The 14,877-nt window shown below is 41.7% G+C and overlaps 1 protein-coding gene across 1 annotated transcript; it reads right to left on the minus strand.

Moving 5' to 3' along the window:
- Positions 1 to 426: 426 nt before the first annotated feature.
- On the minus strand, positions 427 to 14,639 carry LOC100972166 (interferon-induced very large GTPase 1). The gene has a single exon (XM_003819093.4). The coding sequence runs from the start codon at positions 13,742 to 13,744 to the stop codon at positions 6,461 to 6,463; it is 7,284 nt and encodes a 2,427-aa protein (XP_003819141.4). The 5' UTR covers positions 13,745 to 14,639; the 3' UTR covers positions 427 to 6,460.
- Positions 14,640 to 14,877: the final 238 nt, after the last annotated feature.

The raw sequence follows: 14,877 nt of genomic DNA on the forward strand, positions 1-14,877 counted from the left end.
TTCAGGGCCTTAACAATTAAGATGGAGTGTAGCCACAACTACATTTCAGTATAATAGCAATAATAATGTTAATAAATGCTATAATTACTTCTATTTACATGACTTTTGCTGCGGTTATTGCTGCTTCTGCTGTTGTTGGCATTGCTACTACCTAACATTATTGGCACGTGTACCATGTTTCAGGCATATGTATTATTTCACATTATTCTTAACACTTCACTGAGGTTGCACCATTTTATGTATGAAGGAAATGAAGCAGAGACAGGTTAACTAACTCATCCAAGGTCATACATGTAGTAAATAGTGGAGGCCCTTCACACAACAGCCTGGCTTTCACAGGCTGGCATTTTCTAACTCTCAACACTTGGCTTATACCTGCTTCTTCATCCTGAATTACCTTCTTCTTGCTTCCTCTCTCTCTTTGTACCCTTTGACCTACACTTCTGCTTTCCCCCACCCACCATCCCAGCTTCTGGTAACAAACATTCTACTTTCCTTCTTTTTTCTTTTTATTTTTTTATGTTTTTGAGACAGTCTCCATGTGCCACCCAGGCTGGAGTGCAGTAGAGCTATCTCAGCTCACTGCAACCTCTGCCTCTCAGGTTCAAGTGATTCTCCCGTCTCAGCCTCCTGAGTAGCTGGGATTACAGGCGCCCGCCACAACACCCGGCTAATTTTTGTATTTTCAGTAGAGATGGGGCTTCACTATGGTGCCCAGGCTGGTCTACAACTCCTGACCTCATGTGATCCGCCTGCCTCAACCTCCCAAAGTTCTGGGATTACTGGCATGAGCCACCGCACCTGACCACAAACATTCTACTTTCTACTTCTATGATTTCAAATTTAGATTCCACATGTAAGTAACTCACAACTTATTCATGTGATTTGATGTTGTTCTAGAATCCATCACCTTGCTTCCCTTTTCTACAGGCCTTGTGACTCCTTTCCCACTGTACTTGGTTCTCTGCTTTAACTGACTGGAACATCCCTAAATCTACTGAAGTGATCCCCAACTCCCATGTCTCTGTTTCCCACTTGCAGTGACTCTGCCCCATTCCACTGACCATGAGAGCCCTGTTCCTGCCAATGTCATAACTCTAGCTACCTCTAATCCTGTGAGCTGCACCTAGACCCAGTGTCTCCCCCTGACCACCCCCCCCCTTTTTTTGGTTTCACAAAACAATTTGTTAATAGATGATATTTTCATTTTGAATTACTTGTACCATGATGATTAGTAGATCAGTAAATAAATTTGATAATCGGCTGGGCATGGTGGCTCACACTTGTAATCTCAGCATTTTGAGAGGCCGAGGCGGGTGGATCACGAGGTCAGGAGTTTGAGACCAGCCTGACCAACATGGTGAAACCCCGTCTCTACTAAAAATACAAAAATTAGCCAGGCGTGGTAGCATGCGCCTGTAATCCCAGCTACTCAGGAGGCTGAGGCAGGAGAATCACTTGAACCCGGGAGGCAGAGGTTGCAGTGAGCCGAGATCGCACCACTACTGCGCTCCAGCCTGGGCAACAGAGTGAGACTCCATCTCAAAATAAATAAATCTGATAATCGTACAAACTTAGAACTAGAAAGACTGGTCTAATTTGTTTACAGAGTGAGGATTTTGAACGCAGGTGTCTCCCCTTCTTGATGATCTCATCCCTCCTGACTCCTGAGGTCTCCTGCCCCAGTGCCACCCAACCCACTGACACTAATCCTCTCCAATCCTAACCCCACCTTGATGGCAGCGCTACCCTCTCCACTTCTATCACAGAAATCCCCATCTCTACATAGTCATCTTTGCTTTATCCCAATTTACCTTTTTCCCATCTTTTGTGTGATTTCTTGAGAACGGCCTCTAAATCTCATTTAATAACCATGCAGCTTAAAATCCTGAGGAATTTATCAAAGACTTTTGAAATTTTATACACACTAATTTTGGTTTGAAAGTCAAGGTTAACATATATATGATACCTTGTTAAAGGATGTTAAAAATGTTTAATTCACACATAATATTCATACATGTTTATGCAGTACAGAGTGAGATTTTTAAAAACTTTTATTTAGCCTCAGGGTTACATGCGCAGATTTGTTATATAGGTAAACTCGTGTCATGAGGGTTTGTTGTACAGATTATTTCATCACCCAGGTACTAAGCCTGGGTGATGACAACTGCAGGCTGGCATTCTCTAACTCTCAACATTTGGCTTATACCTGCTTCTTCATCTTTCTGGTCCTCTCTCTCCTCCCACCCTCCACTCTCAGGTAGGTCCCAGTGTCTGTTGTTCCTCTCTTTGAGTCCATGAGTTCTCATCATTTAGCTCCCACTTATAAGTGAGAACGTGCAGTATTTATTTTTCTGTTCCTGCATTAGTTTGCTAAGGACAATGGTCTCCAGCTCCATCTATGTTCCTGCAAAAGGCATAATCTTGTTCATTTTATGGCTGCATGGTATTCCATGGTGTATGTGCAGGGTGAGATTTTGATACATGTATATAATGTGTAATGATTAGATCAGGGTAATTAGCATATCTATCACCTTAAACATTGATCATTTCTTTATGTTAAGATCATTAAAATCTTTTCTTCTCACTTTTTGAAAATATACAATGAATTATTGCTAACTATAGTCACCCTCCAGAACTATAGAACCCTAGAACTTATTCCTCCTATCTAGCTGTAATTTTGTATTCTTTAACCAACCTCTCCCTATCCCTTTTACAGCCTTTCCCTTCCCAGCCTCTAGTAACCACTATTCTGTTTACTTCTATGAGAGCAACTCTTTTAGTACTGACCTATGAGAGAACATGTGTTATTTATCTTTTTTTTTTTCTTTTGAGACCAAGTCTTGCTCTCTCGCTCAGGCTGGATTACAATGGCACGATCTCGGTTCACTGCAACCTCTGCCTCCCTGGTTCAAACAATTCTCTTGCCTCAGCCTCCCAAGTGGCTAGAATTACAGGCGCCTGCCACCACGCCTGTCTAATTGTTTTTGTATTTTTAGTAGAGACGAGGTTTCACCTTGTTGGCCAGGGTGGTCTCAAACTCCTGACCTCAGGCGATCTGCCCGCCTCGGCCTCCCAAAGTGTCAGGATTACAGGCGTGAGCCACCACACCCGGCCAAACATGCATTATTTGTCTTTCTGTGCTTGGCTTATTTCACATTAGAGACTTTTATGAATTCATCAAACAAACATAAAAAGCATTCTGAAAATGGTAATTGAACAGTGAGCAGTTTGTGGGCGGCAAGCCACCCAGGTGCTGAGGCAAGAGACCAAGGGCACGAGCTGTTCCAGTATAATATATAAAATATACTATACTATATTATATTATAATATATATTATATATAAAATAATATATATAAAATAAGAATAGTTATACTAGATATATATCTTAGATATGATTATATATGAATATCATTAATCATTAGTTTGTAATAATTATTCTTTATTCCAATATTATAATAATCCTTGCTCTACAATCATAACCTAGGAAAAACCAGGCCATACAGAGATAGGAGCTGAGGGGACATAGTGAGAAGTGACCAGAAGAGTGCGAGCCTTCTGCTATGCCCAGACAGGGCCACCAGAGGGCTCCTTGGTCTAGTGGTAATGCCAGTGTCTGGAAAGACTCCCTTTGCCAAGTGGACTGTGGTCTAGCAGTAGCGTCAGTGTCAAGGAAAAACACCCACTACTTAGCAGACCAGGAAAGGGAGTCTCCCTTTCCCCGGGGGAGTTTAGAGAAGACTCTACTCCTCCACCTCTTGTGGAGGGCCTGACATCAGTCAGGCCCGCCCGCAGTTATCTGGAGGCCTAACCATCTCCCTGTGATGCTGTGCTTCAGTGGTCACGCTCCTAGTCCGTTTTCATGTTCCATCCTGTACACCTGGCTCTGCCTTTTAGATAACAGTAGCAAAATTAGTGAAAGTACTAAAAGTCTCTGATATGCAGAAATAATGGCATCAGCTGTCTCTCTCTCTCTCCCTCTGTCTCTCTGCCTTGGCTGCCAGGCAGGGAAGGGACCCCTGTCCAGTGGACATGTGACCCACGTGACCTTATCTATCATTGGAGATGACTCACACTCTTTACCCTGCCCCTTTTGCTTTGTATCCAATAAATAACTGCGCAGCCAGACATTCAGGGCCACTACCGGTCTCTGCGTCTTGGTGGTAGTGGTCCCCTGGGCCCAGCTGTCTTTTCTTTTACCTCTTTGTCTTGCGTCTTTATTTCTACGTTCTCTTGTCTCTGCACATGGGGAGAAACCCACCAACCCCGTGGGGCTGGCCCCTACACAGTTTTTAAGGATACAGTGATGTGAGAGACAGGCACCATGTGGGGCAGGGGTTCTGCTTCTATCATATTTCCATTTTGTTGTTTTAGGAGATCCTTCCAACTCTCACTAACATTATTTTCCAGAGAACAAAAGAAAAACTATACTCTCCAAGAACATGTTTCCTTTGTAATTTTTCTGTCCTCAAACTTTTTCTGGAGAGATGAGTCATTTGACCTGACATTGAGAATAGGCTTGAAGCCCTTTGAGAGGACAAAGGAGATAGAGTCAGCATTCCTATCTCCATGCTCTGAAGATCCAAGTCACTTGGTTACTGCTCCCCGGGCTGTCTATTTTCACTGTTTATGGAAGATAGAGTACACCTGTAAATGGAAGCCAACGGGTGCGTTTATGTCCAACATGAATAAATTGTCTTCTTTGCACCAGGATTCCTTTAGATCATCAGCTTTGAGAACCTAGCATAAGGTGTAGGTTTGCAGAAGGGTGATTTCCTTCCCTTCTCAGGCCCTGGTTGGATTCAGAGTGTTCTTCATTTTTATTCTAATCATGAATTTATGGCTCAAATGGTGTGAAGAGTCACATATATGCCCAATTTGGAGGAAAGCATTCATTACACTTTTATGTATAAAAATAAATTCCTTATTGAAATATTAGAACCCAGTTAAGTGTATTAGGAGATTTGTAAAAACTGTATACTTTTTTTTTTTTTTTTTTTTTTTAACACGGAGTCTCGCTCTGTCACCCAGGCTGGAGTGCAGTGGCTTGTTCTCAGCTCACTGCAAACTCTGCCTCCCAGGTTCAAGCCATTCTCCTGCTTCAGGCTCCCAAGTAGCTGGGATTACAGGTGCCTGCCACCATGCTTGGCTAAGTTTTGTATTTTTAGTAGAGATGGAGTTTCATCATGTTGGCCAGGCTGGTCCCAAACTCCTGACATCAGGTGATCTGCCTGCCCTGTCTCCCAGAGGGCTGGGATTACAGGCATGAGCCACCATGCCCGGCCTTAAAACTGTATACTTTTTGATATTTTTCTTTAAGTAATCAGTTTAAAATAATCAATGAATCATTTTAAAATAACCAATCTAATTGAACCTTGTCCACAGACTTCATTAAAATGGTACATTTTATTTGGTCATCATAAATTTTTTTCCAAAAGCCAATTCTCAGACTTGTACATAACACCAAGCTTTGAATAACAAAGCTTTGTGACTGTTTTTTTTTTTCTTAGCATGCGCAGGGAATTGCCAACATACCAGGGAAGAACAGGGTGAAAGTTACTGAGAAAAACAGTTATTTGATTTCTACTTCCCATATTTGCTTGATAATGTTTCCTGAATTGATGACATCCCTATCTTGGTCAAGTCTCTGCTTTATTCTTTCCTAGAACAGAATATGCCTAAATATTGCTATGGTTGGGACTCATGAATGTTTTTACATGTAAAGATTAATAACTTTTCCTTAAAACTTTAGAGGGTGAAAAAAATCCACTTAAACATTGAAAAGTCTGGCTGGGCTCAGTGGCTCATGCCTGTAATCCCAGCACTTTGGGAGGCCGAGATGGGTGGATCACTTGAGGTCAGGACCAGCCTGGCCAACACAGTGAAACCCTGTCTCTACTAAGAATACAAAAAAAATTAGGAGTGATGGTGTGTGCCTGTAGTTCCAGCTACTCAGGAGGCTGAGGCAGGAGAATCACTTGAACCCAGGAGGTGGACGTTGCAGTGAGCCAGTTTATAGCTTTCAGTCAAGACATGTATATTGGTTGAAATACTGATACAGTTATTCTATAGAAATTTGTTGCAGCCTGAAATGATTTTGATTTTTCTCTGTTAAAATGACTTTCTCTGATACTTAAATATTTTAAAATAAAAAAGCAATATCTAGAATAATAGTTTAAAATACAAAATAGGTTTCTAAAATGAATTTATTTGATTTCATCATATATTAACAGATTTTAGTAAGTTGTTTTTAAACTAGAGGAATTGAGGCAGAGAGAAATGAAGTCCTTTTACTGGAAATTTTCATCTCTTAATGTGTTAATTGATTGATTTTTACACATTTCATTTTAAACATGGAAATGATGAAGGTTCTAATTGTAATGAGTAGTTGTTTTTGGATTGTTCAGGTACACTGCCTCTTTTCTTCAGACACTGGGGCTCTTTTGTGGTCACTGAGTATTACTGTTTTTTCAAGTCTTCAAGCACGTCTTGCTTTGTGATTTTGGCCCATGCATTGGGGATTTTACCTTTACCTGCAAATTTTTTCTGATATTTTTCTTCTAGATTTGATCTGAAGTGAGAGACAAACCATTTCCAGTATAGCTGGATGGAGGTATCTGGGGTGATGCTCCACATGGCATAATCCCCTCCTGCTTGTCGATAGTTCTTAAATGGGAAATTCCTGCCATCCCTCAAAACCAACAAACAATCACTTGCAACCAAACTAGTACAGCAATCAATGACAAAATCATCTGTTTCATACCATTCCTCCCCATTGACAGCCTGAGGACGGTGGAAGGGAACACTATGGTCTCCTTCATGTGTAGGAATTGTGTTTGTACAAATTGCTCCACAGCTGGGACACTGTTTCCAGCAGCCACAGAGATGTTCAGAGAGCATTTTCTCAATTTTAGAAACCATGGCTTCTATAGGCTTACTTGAATAATTCTGTTCTATTTTCTTCATTGTGAGATCCAAAGCTGCACTCATGGCTTCTTTAAGAAATTCAGTATGTTTTATCTCCTGGTGTTCAATGCTTATCAAGTCCCTTCGTGGAAAGATCAAGTTGCACCCCAGGCAATCACAGAATAAATCCAACCACTCAGAAGCAGTGCTGCTTTTATCTTTAGCTACTGATGTGGATTCATGGATGGCAGAGAGGATGGTATTCTTGATATCAATTAAGCTTTTTTCAAAAAAAGTCTTCATTTTTTCACCTCCATTGTCTGAACAATATCTTTTAATGTGATTTTTGATGTAACTCCTAAAAAATGATTTTGAATTATGAAGGTATTCCCAGTAATTATCAAAGTTTTCTTCTTCTGCCAGAGAGAAGAGAATGTGTTTCTCCAGGTTAGTCCTGTTTCCATTGAACGCAGGGCAGGTAGCTCGCATGTCCCCCGCAATTTTAAAGGTCATGTCCTCCCATATAGTAGTGGAGACTGCAGGAGTGAGCTTATACCACAGAACATCAACAAATGTTTTGATGGAGGTTGCTCCTTGACAGGAGATCTTAAAACTCGTGAAGAAATCATCTTTCTTACTTTCTAGGTAGTTTACAGGATCATTTGCTCTCTTGAATGCCCTGTGCATTTCCTTAAAATTCTCTCTTGCTCTTTGAAATAAACACACACATAAGTCAATGATAAATGTATTTGTAAATGTGTATCTTTTCTGAGTAGAGGCAGATTTCACTTCTTCTTCTATTGTCTTTAGAATCTCATGGAAATAATTTGGATTGTAACCACACTGTTGCTTCCACATGTTGTTAATAATTTTATTAAATCTTGAAACAATGTAGTCAGTAGTCATATTAATGAACTCTTTCTCAAAGACTGTTAATGTCATTGGGATATGGTTATATTTCTTATTCACTTTGATATGTTTATCATAATTGATTTGAAACTTCTCTGCAGAATTTGTCAGTAGACCCACGACATTCGTCTTGTTTTTGAAATACTCCCAAAGGATGTTTTCAGAATCCAAATCAATGTCAGGCTCTGTAACTTGCGGGAGAGTTGTGGATACATCACACACCCACTTTTTCCAAAGTTGATTGAATTTCTCGTGTAACTCTTCCTCACTCAATTCTTTGCCCTTTACAGTTAAAGTCAACTTCCGGCTTTTTTCCAATAATTCTTTTTCATAATCTGTCTTTTTCTTATTCAGCCTTTCTTGACTTTGGTTTTTAAAACTAATGAGTTCATTGGCTTGTCTTTTGCTATCTGAAATAAGTTTTTCTTTAAGGACTATTAGCTTATTTTCAAAGTTTGCTTTCCATTGAATCAGTATTTTGCTACATGGGCCTTCATTAAAATATTTTTCAAGTTCTTGCTTGACAACTTCATATTTTTCTGTAACTAGAACCTCAAATGTGCTTGCTTCAAGTGTCTGGATTTTTCCATTCTGAATCTGGTTGATCAGCTGGTTCTGCAAGCCCAGCACGTGACTCCTCAGCTCCCAGGTCCAGTGGTTATACATGGTTTCCAGTTTGTTCATGGCCATGACTTCTTGGGTGTTCCTGAAACTGAAAATAAAGTTCTCATTCATCAGGCCTCTCCACAAATCTTGAACTCGGGATTTTACATCTGATATCTTCATGATGTTTCCCCTGGATTCCTGTGTGGCAGTCATAAGAATTCTACTTTTCAGTTGCTGTACATTGTGGCTGTAGCGAGGATTGGGAGGGGCCATTGGGGGGTTGCCATCCCAGAGGTGAGCAAAGTAGTAGACGTGAGTATTGACATCAAACCTAATGACATCACTGAAGCAGGTTACATCTAAGCACTGTTCTTGTTCAGCAGCTATTGCTGCCATTTCATCTAGTTTCTGCTCTAGCCGTCTTCGTCCATCCATAGTGTGGTCCATAGCTGTAGCTTCCCCCACATTCTGATGGACAAAGAGGCAACTTGGAAAGATTTTTACTTGTTTCATTCTCAGAAAGGCTTGGACAACTATTTGTAGGATATCTTGCATCTCTGATGGATTCTCCCCAAAAATATTGATCAGAGTCAAGTTTGCAAGTCCAATGACAAAAGTTGCCAACTCGTTGTCCCTATCCTTGGATTTGTTGCTGTGTTCTGGTGCCCGAAGTCCTTCTGTGTCCACAGCAAGCACAAAGTCAAAGCCAAGTTCCTCCGTGAATGTCTCCTCCACCTTGAGGAGCTGCATATAGGCCCCTTGGGTACATCTGCCTGCACTAACAGTGAACTGAAGCCCAAAAAGGGCATTCAGCAGGGTGGATTTCCCTGAGCTCTGCAAGCCAAGGATAGAAAGAACAAATTGCCGTTTGTCTCCAAGTTTCTCAGAGACCTTGTCAAAAACAGCTGCCACCCATGTTAGAGGCACATATGCTGCATCCCCATCCATCAGCTCAATGGGAACACCAGATATCATCAGGTCTGCGGCAATTTGGGGAAGCGAGAAAAAAATCTTTTTTATGGAGGAAGCTTCTTCCAGAGCTTCATAAATCTGACCAACTTCTCTGAGAAGTTGCTCAATTCCCAAAGTACAGTCACTAATCTCTGTGGAAATGGCTTCTATCTCACTTTGCAGGCATATCAGGGAGTTACTATTAGGTGCCTTTTGCTTTACTGTTTGAACCAGTGACCACCAATATTTTTGCTTCTCATACAGTTCTTCCAAGTGTCCTGCAGTCAGTTTGTCCAAAAATACACTCAGCCACTGCAAGAAGTACAGTTTGGTGTGAATTTCTGAATGCTCTTGGAGAAACTGAAGGACAGATTGCATTAAATCGTTGAGAGGAAGGGCTCTGGCCAACTGTTCATGCCGTATTATTTGTTTATCTGTCTCAATCTCACTCTTGTGTTGTTCAATGCTCTGATTTCCCTTTTCTCTAAGATGATAGAGTTCTTTGTCCTTCTTACACCAGTGGTGCCACAGTTGTCCCTGAAGGGGTAGTAATTTTTCCTTAATCTGAGATAATTTCATTTTCCCCAGGAAGGCCATTAGAGCCTGTGCCTTTTCTTTGGCTTCCTTGCAGTCTCTCTGGTCTTCATCAATAAGAAATCCTTGCTGGTGAGCAATCTGGGAACAGTCCTCCAAGCTGAGAGCAGTATCTGAGAGTTCTAGCAAATGTCTGATTGTAGTTGTGAGTTCCTCTGTTAATTCTGCCTCATTTCTATTCTTGATACCCATTCTCATTCTTTGGCCAGAAATATTGGTCATGGTTGCTTCTTTGTCATCGAGCAAGCAGATCAATGGCCTTGATGACTGCCACAAGTTACGGACAATTTTTCGGTTTCCTTCATTGTCATCGGAGGCTGACATGAGGACCACAATGACAGTAGACACCTCCTTCAGGAAGCTGAGCTGCTGCTCATGTTCTTTTGCATCTCCATGAAGATTGGTGAAGGTCACACAGTTGTCAAATCTGTCCTCATCTTCCCCTCCTGGACAGAACCAATAGATTTCTACCACGCCCCCCATCAAGAGGCAATCTTTCCTGCTTCCTGTGCAGTGTCGGTGAAAAAACACATCATGTTTCCGTTTACTGAGAAGACAGTTCATAATCTGAGATTTAGAAGCAGAGAGGCCATTTCCAACTCTTACGAAGGACACAATTGAGGTAGAGACACAGCACATCTGCTGATTCTTATAATAGTTCTTCCCTTTTGGTGATTTCCTTGCTTCCTGCCAACTTCTTGTAATTTGACGGAGAGACCAGAGAGAGAATTCAATCTGAGAAGTACAGGGATTAGGCACCAAAAGGGGGAGGGCAAACTGACAAGTGGAAAGTTTGGCCAAAATATATTGTCTGGCAAAATTATCTGCACAGTGAAAAATTGTCATCTGAATATCCATTGGGTGAATGTGGGGGCTAGGCTTAGTGGATGAAGATTTAGTGGGACTATCACTGTCTTCAAAAAAGTTTTCATATGGATCAAAAGCCTCATCTTCCTGATCTGAAGCATTTGGATGTACTTGGTGTTCTGTGTTTCTATCATCTTTGAAGACTAGGTATCTCAGCTCATAATCCATCATCAGTAGTTTCTGCAGGAAATAGAAGGGAAGCTCCTGTTCAGAGCTGGGCTGGGTGTTATACACAGAAGTCTTATAGATGAGATGGAAATTAGCTTTGCTCAATTTTTTGGGGTAGTAATGTTCTAGACCTAGACGCTGGAGTAAGTCTAGGAAGGCTCCATTTTTTATCATCTCCCATTTGTTATTTTCATTGTCATGTGGTTCATGGGGCTGTTTCTTTCCATAGAAGAGACTTTGCTTGCTCACCTCTTCCATTTGCAAAGAAGAGATGGTGACTTCTTCATAATCCCCATTAATGAGCAATCTCAAGTCTTTCTCTAGGTTTTCCCAATCGTGATCTGCTCCAGGTTTGGTGAGGACATGTGCAACTTCTTTGGACAATGATTGTCCCATGTGATGACTCATTAATGACATGCGTTGTGTTTTCTCTTCTGAAGAAATAGCTGTGTCTCCAACTGTGGCTGTCAGACCTGTGAGAACCAGGAATGCCTGAGCCCTATAGCTGCAAATATTCTTAAGCTCCTGGTATTTATTTTGGGCGGTTTGCATTTCATCCAGTAGGAAGCTTAACTCATCACACCCCAAGAGACTCTGAAAAGTATTGTTGATCACATGATATCCTGCAGCAGCTGCAATGGAAAGTAGCAAGAGTTGTGTGTCTGTCTGCTCTGTTTTTTGGAGATAATTCAAGAAGCAGCTGAGAGCCAAGCTGACCTCATAAGTGGACTTTCTTTGAGCTTCCTCCACTGTTTCTGGGGACTCAGATTTGACCTTTACTTCCATGAGGTTATTCTGGGTTTCTTTTAAGATCTCAATTAATTGAGAAAATTGGGAAATATTCACCTGCTCCTGCTCTGAATCTGACTGGAAGATCCACTGCATGATGAAGTGAGCCTGAGGAAAGTTTGTCACTCTGTAGATGTGAGGATCCAGAAGGCTGCGCAAATGAGATTTAATACATTTAGTTTTATAAATGGAAGACTTTTTGCAAAAGTTGATGGCGTTTACTAGAAAATTCTGCAGACTCCAATCTGTGAGACATATATTAATCCAAGTGTCATAACTTTTTAGTTTTTGACTCAACATTTTCATGAAATTTATCAGTTTTTTAAGTTGCTCTTCAGGATCAGATACCTCCCAAGATTTTACATCCTCTAGAAAAACCCTGGCCTCCTTCCCAGCACTCAGTAACTCTTCCCCATTCTGGATCTGGGCAGTGATGCTGGTCAGAGCAGTGTAGCTGTCTTTCAGGAAGTTAGCCACCTGAAGAGGATTCTTAAAATTGCTTCTGTGGCTAGAGAGGATAATGTCCCAAACTGGCACCAACTGAAGCCCGCGGTCAATGACACACCAGGTTTGATTGCTGGCAATGAGGCCAGCTTTCCACTGGACAAGGCCATCTGCTTCTGGTGGGCCACCTGTTTGGGCCACAGATAATTGGACCTTGGTTTGGAGGTTTTGGGAAGTTTTGGTCTGAGTGGCTGTCTTCGAATGAGAGTCTGAAACATTCACACCTGCAGCAACTTTCACTCCAAAGCCACTGTAGCTGTCCCTTATGAAAATGTCCAGGGCCTCTGCAGACTGCTGCCTCACTTCTGCCAATTGCTCCGTGCAATAACCCTCTGAAATGGCTTTCCACCAGTAGATTCCTCCCAGGTGCAGAGGGCCTTGGTTAACATGAGAGCCAAACCTGTGGAAGAAGTTTATGATCCTGTGCCTCAGCAAGGAGAATCTGTCTGGGTTTGTTGTCTGACTCAGAAGGTCTTCAATGCATTTCAATTCCTGGACAGCAGGCTTGGATAACTGGAGCTGATCAATGGGAAAGTGGCAGGAGGCCAGGGGGATATAGCTGAACTTGGTTGAGCAGAAATAAGAATTCTCAGAACTTGATTGTTGGGTTTCCTTGGATTCTGGATGTTTGCTGTGATCCAAACCAGCTTCTAGACTAAACCCCCAATTTCCGTCCTTGGCTGAAGTAGTTAAACTAAAGCCCAGCTTCTCTACCATCTGGGTAAACATGAATTCAGCCTGAGGAGATGTGAATTCCTTTGTTTTCATTTGTGTTCCTTGCTGAGGACCCAAAAGTAAGAACTCTTTGGGGACACTGAGCAACTCCTCTCTCTTCTCTGTCAGGCCCCTTTGGTGGCTGGCTTTGTAAATTCCCTGGAGGGCCAGCCCTCCAGATGCCCATCTCACCACATCTCTATCTGGAAGGTTTTGCCTGTGGCACAGTGTCCACTCCATGAGGTTGAGTTGTCTCTGCAGGTTTTCCATGACTTCTCTTAGAGGCTCTTCAGGGGATGGCCAGTACTCTTCAGGGATGTCCATTGCTTGCCTCAGCTCTGCTTCTCTTGTCCTCACTGCCTCTTCCTGTCTCTGCTTCCCTTCTGTCAGCAAGTCCCTCAGCTCCTGCAGTGCCTGTTCTGCCTGCTTCTGCTTTCTCTTTGCCCTCTCCACCTGAGACTCCTGTAACGCTGAAAGACTTTTTGAGTGTGACAGATTAAGCAGCTTCTCCAGGGCTCTTTTCTCCCATGGATGTTGTGTCTGGGATTTCAGCTTCTTGAGGTTGTTTTTGTCTAGGTGTTGTAAGGCCTGGGCACAGGTCACACCCAGGTGTTCCTGCAGCTTGGGTAACCAGTACTCAACATCCAGGCCCACTTCTCTCAGCATCTCTTGGAGGTCTTGCCTCCTTTTGCCTCTGAGCAGAGGGTCATCAGGGGTGTGCTCTCCTGTGGCCATGGCTGCATAAAAAACAGACACTCAGTTAGCTGACTGTTCTGACCTTAGGAAGTGTCAGCCACATGGCCAAAAGTGTAAGTATACTAGTATGCAAGTCTACAAGGCTTTCTCATTCCTCATTTAATTGTTTTAACAAAATTTTTTTAACACCCTTTTTTGTGTGCAAGCCATCATTGTGGATATTTTCAATGTGGATTGCCTTTGTGGTTTGCAGGGTGGGTTGCAACTTACTAGACTTATTTTGACAATTCCTTTTACATAGAATCAATTGCATGTAAAACATTAAGACGAGAGATGGAGTTTGAAAATATGCTTGAGTTTGAGTTTGGTAGCTTGATTTTTTTTTTTTTTAAAGAGTGATGGAACCAACAGATTATCTTTTCTTTACTAGTTTCTGTGAAATCTGTGTTGCCTGGTTTCCTTCCTGTCTCTGTGTCACTTCTTCCTAGGGCATTTCATGATATTTATTTGCTTTCCTGCCCTTTTAAATGTGCTACTAACCTGGTTTATGCTTGTCACTCCCTTCTTACTCTTAATTTTCCCTAGTTAATATCATCTTTCTGTTACATTAATAGCTGTCTCTCTGTTGATGCCACCTTCATCTGTGTCTGTAGACTCAAATGCTCCCCTGTATTTAATGTTTTATTAATGTTATGTTTTTCCCCTCACTACCTTCAGTATATATCCTTGACCAGCAGATGAGATGAGATTTTACATGTTTCAATTTCATACGTTATTCAATTTCCCTTCCTCCTGTAATTCTTGTCCTGCTGAATGGCACCACCTTACTTCCAGGCCAATGGGCTTCTTGCTCATCCTTCTTCTTAACATGAATTTAGTACATAGTATCTTTTCCATTTGTCCTCTTAAACCTCTATTTAATTTCACTTCTTTTTGACACTCTATCCGTTCTCCCTTAGATGTTGCCTTCATCATGTCTGTCGGATTGCTATAATAGTCATTCTATCTTCTATGGTTTGAAGGTTTGTCCTCTCCAAAGCTTATGTTGAAATTTAATTGCCATCTTAATAGTATTAAGAGGCAGGAGAGATGATTAGTATTGAGAGGTGATTAGGCCATGAGGGCTATGCCATCATGGGTGGGGTTAATGCTGTTATGAAAGGTTGAATTTT

The sequence above is a fragment of the Pan paniscus genome, chromosome 9, assembly GCF_029289425.2.
Source record: "Pan paniscus chromosome 9, NHGRI_mPanPan1-v2.0_pri, whole genome shotgun sequence".
Classification (NCBI taxonomy): Eukaryota; Metazoa; Chordata; class Mammalia; order Primates; family Hominidae; genus Pan; species Pan paniscus.

Bases quoted from the DNA above. Each gene is read 5' to 3' on its own strand.
- LOC100972166 (XM_003819093.4), bottom strand. From the start codon at position 13,744: ATGGCCACAGGAGAGCACACCCCTGATGACCCTCTGCTCAGAGGCAAA.